The 6,694-nt window shown below is 48.9% G+C and overlaps 1 protein-coding gene across 1 annotated transcript; it reads right to left on the bottom strand.

Annotated features, from left to right (window-relative positions):
* Positions 1 to 1,984: 1,984 nt before the first annotated feature.
* On the bottom strand, positions 1,985 to 4,522 carry SLITRK2 (SLIT and NTRK like family member 2). The gene has a single exon (XM_064277656.1). It carries the CDS (start codon positions 4,520 to 4,522, stop codon positions 1,985 to 1,987), a length of 2,538 nt encoding a protein of 845 aa, XP_064133726.1.
* Positions 4,523 to 6,694: the final 2,172 nt, after the last annotated feature.

The raw sequence follows: 6,694 nt of genomic DNA, 5'->3' as shown, positions 1-6,694 counted from the left end.
AAAAAAAAATCATCTTGCACCAATAAACAATAATACAAATAATTTGGATTTAAGGAATTTCTAATTGAAAGTCTATCACATGAGTTGTTCACGGTGACAGACAATATACTATTAGCCATTTTAAAGCTTTAAAAGTGAGTTATCAGGATCCACTTCAATCTCCACGTGATAATAAAGGATTATTATGTGCAGTAACCTATTTATGGAAAGGAAACAGTGTGCTTCTTTCAGACGCCATCAATTGCTTTAATGAGGAATTGAAAAGCTGGACTACTTTATATGCAGATCACCATCCCAGTTGCATAAGGATTTACAATAGACAAAACAAAACGATTTTTTGTTGTAAAGAAGGGCTGTTTGTTTAAATCCCACAACAATGTTTGCATCTAACAATTATTTACAGGCTAATAAGGCTTCATAAATGTTATATGGTCTTGGTTAATAAAAATAATTTGAATGATAAGACCAAAATGAAAGGTTTGCTCAAGCTGACAAGGTAAAAATTCAAGGAACGCATGCCAAAAGAAGGCAGAAAGAAAGAAAAAAAAAAAAGCTCACTTTCTTGGTTTCGGTAACTGTTAATTGATTTGGAGATGCAAACAGTACAGGATCTGATAGCACCCTGTTAATGCTTCCATAAACTCAAGAGGAAAATGCTGCTGTCTCTGAAAATGTTAAAATTAGGATTCTAATCTTTGATCCTAAAAGAAATAAGAAGTAATGTATACATTTGTCTCTGCTGCCTTGAATTTGCAGAGAACTTGCTTGGGAAGTTGGAACCCCACCTTTGAAGTCTTCCTTTAGTGTTTAATGGCTCGTATGTCTTTATTAAATGAGGTGTGTGGCGGCCTCTACTGGTGTGTGTTTATAGAAAATGTCTCAATTGGCAGAAAAAATATTAATTTCAATTAAAAAGTTAGAAATACAGACTCTTTCATTTAAATATATAAAAATATCTAATTTAATGCAGAAAAAATATATTACAAGTTGTGTAATGTACCCTTAATTAGGAAAATAATCTAAAACACTGACCATGTTAGTGTAAAATAATGATTACGGAAGGGCATTAATTGTTCAATTCACTCTGGTATTGGGTTAAATATATTTTATTAATGAATTACTAATCCTGACCGAGCGGTTTATGACCTCTAAAAAAACCTCTAGTCCACTGTTAAATCCCCTTATAGTTGACTTAAATAAAATCACTTAAAACAAACCCAGAGGAAAGGAAATATTTTACAGTTAACTCTACAAAGTCCTAAAACTAGAATCATTTGATGACAGGCTGGTTTCTATAACTCAAGCAAACTGTACTTCGATTTAATATAGCTGACGTATCGATCTATTTTACAAGTATCTTTTAATTTCAAAAATACAACACATTAAAATATGTTCGATTTATCAAAGCTAAAAGCAACATTTAAGTAATGTACTTAAAGTGCAAAGGCACTTTAACACAAAGAAGTGATGCCCACTGGCTGTACTTGGTAACTGAAGACGGAAATACCATATATCATTATTTACAAAAGAAGTTAGAGTCCCAAAAGATCTTTGGAGATCTTCTACAAAATATACTAAATATCTATTTTCATTTGAAAGGTTTGCCTACTCTTTCTTCAGTCATTATAATCTTCTCTTTCCATTCCCACACTGGAAAAAAAGAAGAAAAAAGAAACAAAACCATAAACAAGACACATGAAAAAATGCATTGTAGAAACATTCACGTTCACCGATGGTTCCTAGGAAGAGAAGGAAAGAAAAAAAAGGTGGGGGGGGGCGGGAGAGGGGAAAAAGAGCAAGAGAGAAATAATTTAAAGGAAAACCGCAAAAGCATAACCATTGCTTCACCCCATCCCCCAAACATTGTCACAATCCCCCCATTAAGCTGAGAAAGAGAACACAAACAAACACAAAAGCAAATGCAGTGCTTCCGACAGTTTGGAGCAGCATCCTTTGATGCCATAGGCTTGTAAATGCTTTCCCTTCACAGCTGGCTGATGGCAGTTTGTTTTTCCAGAACTTCGAGGTAGTCTGGTTCTGATTGGGGCTTAGCTTGCAGTAAAGGGTGGTCGGGTTTTGACTGCCCCACGAAGCATTTCCTGGGAGTTCCATATAAAACGGTTTTATTGATTCTGTCTTGGTTTTGGCGTCGAGATTCATAGGAAGGGGCGAACTGCCTTTTAGGTAAGGTACAAAAGTTATAGTGGATGAGGCCGGCGCTGGGGAGCTCCTTGCCGCGCTCAGCAATATTCTGATACAGCAGCTCGGGCTCTCTCGGTGTGGCCTGCTTTTCCAGCAACTCAGTGGCACTTATAGTGTAAGCAAGTGGGGCAGGCTCTTCTTTTTTCTCCTCCAAGTTGCTGTAGCTGAACTCTTGCAGGTTGCGGTAATAGGCTACCGGGTCTCCTTCTTTCTGCATGTAAATAGGGTTTTGGCACATCTGCCCCACAGGTGGGGGGATGTAGTTATAGACGTGGCCGTCCGTTTTATCATGAGTCTCAGTGTTGTAAGACCCATACTGTAATTGGAAGGAACTTATGTCTAAGTTGTTGGCACTCCTGGGACCACTTGGCACTCCCTTTCGGCGTTTCAGGACAAAGACGAATAAACCGGCCCCAAAACAGACAGATAAGATAAAGACAACGAGCAAACCTAAAATTAAGACGGAAAGTGGAACTTCGGTGTGTAGTTCAGGATAGGAACTGGGAGACACGCTCAGTGACCGAGGCGTGTCTGTATTGTGGTTCATCGACAGAATGGTTCCATCTGATAAGTTGGGACTGTCTGGACAAATCGCCTCCCTCCCCAGAAACTTCAGTATCTCCCCGGCGTGCTTAGCAGGAGATTCACAGGTCACCTCATTGATGATGACAGGGGAATTGGCATGTTCTGTCCAGTCCTTCAGCCCCATGATGTCACAGGTACAGTCCCATGGGTTCTCTTGCAGATCTATCTGGATAAAAGCAGGGAGCTGATCCAGAACCCCTTTTACAGGCAGGTGAGAAAAATGATTGTTTCTCAGGTTCAGCCTGGTGAGGGCCGTGCCTCCAAATATATTATCAGGTAAGGACCGTAGCAGGTTGTTATTCAGAAACAGTAGCTGTAGGTTAATCAAAGCATCAAAAGTTAGCGGCTTAATTTCCTTAATGACATTATACTCTAAATAGAGATACTGCAAGCTCTGCAGTCCATCAAACATAGCTGGGTACAGCACTTCAAGGTAATTGCCATTCAGATAAAGTCTGCGTAAACTGGTCAGGTTCGTGAAGGCACCTTCCTGAATGACTGCAATCCTGTTGTTTCCTAAATGCAACAGATCCAAAGAACTGTATTCTAAGAGGTCATTCTTATAGACAGTTTGAAGATAGTTCCCTGTTAGGTAGAGCTTCTTTGGACTGGTAGGTTTGGGCTGCAGGTCAGAGATGTTCGTGAATTTCCTTTCTTGGCAGTTGACGTTTAGACCGTTGTCTGAGCTCTGAGAGGTGCAGACACAGCTACTGGGGCAGGTAAGGGGCACAGGGGACTTGGTCTGGTATACCATGATGGGGCCAAAGCTCTGCCTGTCCTTCGACACAGTGACCCGAGGAGTTGGACGGTTTCTCATTTTGGGGGGCCGACTGGCTTTTGGAGCCCTGGTTGGGCTGAGAGCAGGATTCACTGTAGGGGACAGCCTTTGGATGTGGGTGTCAGCATGGTTGCCCCTCTGACTGGTGTCGCCGGCACTTTTCCTGGGACAGAGGTCTTGTCTGGTCAGTTGGGTCACATCTTTCCCATGCAATCTAAAGGGAGTCTCGCAGACAATCTCCCCCACAAAAACAGTTATAGTGTCCAACCAGGCCTTGAGGGGAAGCAAGTCACAGGTGCAGTTCCATGGGTTTTCCTCCAGCTGAATCTCCATGATTCCTCCGATGTGTTCAAGGACACCAGCGAAAGGCATGACTTTCAGCCTGTTTCCCCTCAGGTCTAAGTGGGTCAGCAGGACAAAGCGGAATACATTGCTGGGCAGCGACAGCAGGAGGTTGTCGTTCAGGATGAGCACTTTGAGCTTGTTCAGTTTGCTGAAGGCCCCTGCCTCGATGGCACTGATGTAATTGTAGTCAGCCTGGAGGTACTCGAGGCTCTCCAGGCCCAGGAAAGTGTCCTCCCTCAGCACCTCGAGTTTGTTGTTGTTGAGGTGCAGTCTCTTGAGGGTTTTGAGGCCGCTGAAAGCCCCGGTTCTGATCTCCTGCAGCCCGTTGTTACCTAGGTGGAGAGTCACCGCGTTGGAGTAATTGACGAACTCGTTGGGGTACAGTCTGGTCAGGAGGTTTCCATTGAGGAAAAGCTGATAGATTCGGTACTGGGGGGGCTGGAGCAGGCTGACAGTTGTAAATCCTTTGTTTTCACAGTTAATATTCAGAACGTTCTCCTTCTCTTCGCACAGGCAGCGGATCTTGCAAATGTCTTTGGCAGTTTTGCGACTCTCCGTCTGTAAGATCCCGGCCACGGTTAACACACTGAGGACCCAGACGCCGCTCAGCATCTTTGGGCACCGTCGGGCTCAGCTCAGGCACCTGCAGGCAAACCTTGGGGGGAGGGCGGCAGGGAGCGGGTGCGGGGAGAGAGACAGAAGGAAGGAAGCCCGATTAAAACGGCAGAGCAAGGAGGAGTGGGAGGCAGGAAGAACGGGTGGGCGACGCGCGGGCTGAAATCACTGCGTTTCCGAAGCGTCGTCCTCGTCCTCTCCTCCCCTCCCCCGGGCCGCCCACCCCCGGTCCCCAGGCACGCACACCGGCACCTGATGTCCCGCGGGTCGCAGCCAGCCGCGGAGTCATGAGTAACCGAGTTGTCCTACTAAAGCCAGCCCTCCGCCGCCTCCCTCAGGGGACCGCAGAGATCGCGGCGGCGCGCCCCGTCTTGGGCTCGCGGCAGAAACGGCTTTACTTCTCTTTTTTTTTTGGTAACTGTGCAAAGAGGGGGTGGGAGAATCTGGGGAGATGGAAGAACCGAGAAGAGACAGCGCGGGGTAGGAGTACTCACGCATCAGGAGTAGACGGGACCCCCCTGCGCTGCAGCCGGCCGCGAGTTTACCATCTTCCGAGGGAGAGACGGAGAGCAAGGTAAAAGCAGACGCCGCCTCCGGGAGGGACGCCCGGCTGGCGCCGGGGCCGGTAGGTTTTGGTCTGGGGAGGGGTGCGCAGCTGTGGACCATCGGCAGAGCCGGGAGAGGAGGCGGGGGCGGCGCGGCGGGAGCCAGCGATCGGCGGAGCGGGGTGCGCTGCTGGCCGGCGGCAGTGGCGGCTGTCAGTGCGCCCGCAGTTTGAATTTGAGAGGCTTCGCCGGCTCCCCGGATGGGGCTGGGGTGACGTCACGGGGGAGGGGCGGCGGAGGAGCGAGGGCGCGGGGGTGGGGGGAGAGTGGGAAGAGGGGGAGGGGAGACGCTTCCTTGCCCGCGGGTGGCTCCCGAAGCCCGATTCCGGGCTGCGTCAGTGCGCTCCGCACTCCTCCACCGGCACTCCGGCGGGCTCCCCAGGAGGGACCCCGCAGTGGGCCGGCCACCCCTGCGTCCCTCTTCTGCACACTGCGTCGGGAGCAGTAGACTGACAGTCCCAGGGGGGTTCGGCCCAGATGCCCCAGCAGGGAGGGGTCTAGACCCTGCCAGCAAGGGGCGTGTGCGTGTGTGTGTGCGCGCGCGCGCGTGAGTGTGTGAGGGAGAGGTGCCCGTTTTGCTCCAGGACTGGGGCCTGCCTACCAGCCTCCCAGCTCAAATGCTCTGGGGCGGAGAGTGGGGGTGCGTGCTTCTGTGTGTCTGTGTAGGAGGGCGAAGAGTTCTCCTAGGGGGATTTAGGCCTTTATGCTGAACATACAGAGCTTTGTCTCGGAGCTTAGAGAATCCCTTTCTGGGTGGTGACCGGCCAAACAGATACTTGCCTGGACTCTGCAAGCCAGCTCCCCGTGAGCTTATAGACAGATAAACACAAACAAAACCCATCTCCCTCTGAGGTTTATGCTTAGCCAGATAATGAGGTTGAAACATGTGCTTTTTGCCTGGAGGAAGGAGAAGAGGAGTGGGTGTCAGAAAGGCGCAGGCAGGCACAGCCTGGCTGAGTGGGAGCCCAGGAAAGGGAGCGAGCCCTCCGGGCTGCAGGGGAACGGGGAAGGTGGTGGAGTGAGGCAGCCGGCTACGGACTGAGATGAAGTGCCAGGAGGCCTGGCCGGAGTCCCTGGGGACTTGGGCTCTGATCTGGTTCTGTTGTCAGGTCTGCCACTGCTCTCTTGACCTCCCATCTCCCATCTTGTAAAAGGGAGAGGGTGGACTGTGTGGGTCCTCCAAGCTCTGACATTCTAGAAGGATTCCAAAAAGGGCCAGGTGTTTGGTTTCACCTTCATTATTTCCTTTCTCCTAAATTATCTTCCCATCTCGAGGACCCAGGAGTCTCCCAGTATGGAGTCTATTTGCAAGATGTGAAAAATAACTGCCTTCGCCTGGAAGTGGGTTGTTTCTGGTGGGGCTGGGGAAGATGAGGCAGGAAAAGAAAGGAATGGAAGAGTAGAAGAGGGAACCGACAAAGACCGAATGAAGGCCTGTTTGCTTTGCCTGCCTTTTCAGTCCCCAGCCTGCTGCATGCAGATCGATGCAGGGGCCCATTTCCTGGGGAGAGGCAGATTAGAGAAAACAATACAGACAAAACGAGCCCTTTGAGAATGGGAGACC

Source organism: Loxodonta africana, chromosome X, assembly GCF_030014295.1.
Source record: "Loxodonta africana isolate mLoxAfr1 chromosome X, mLoxAfr1.hap2, whole genome shotgun sequence".
NCBI lineage: Eukaryota > Metazoa > Chordata > Mammalia > Proboscidea > Elephantidae > Loxodonta > Loxodonta africana.
The sequence above is the reverse complement of the archived record's forward strand: the minus strand, read 5'-3'. Positions and strand labels throughout refer to the sequence as shown.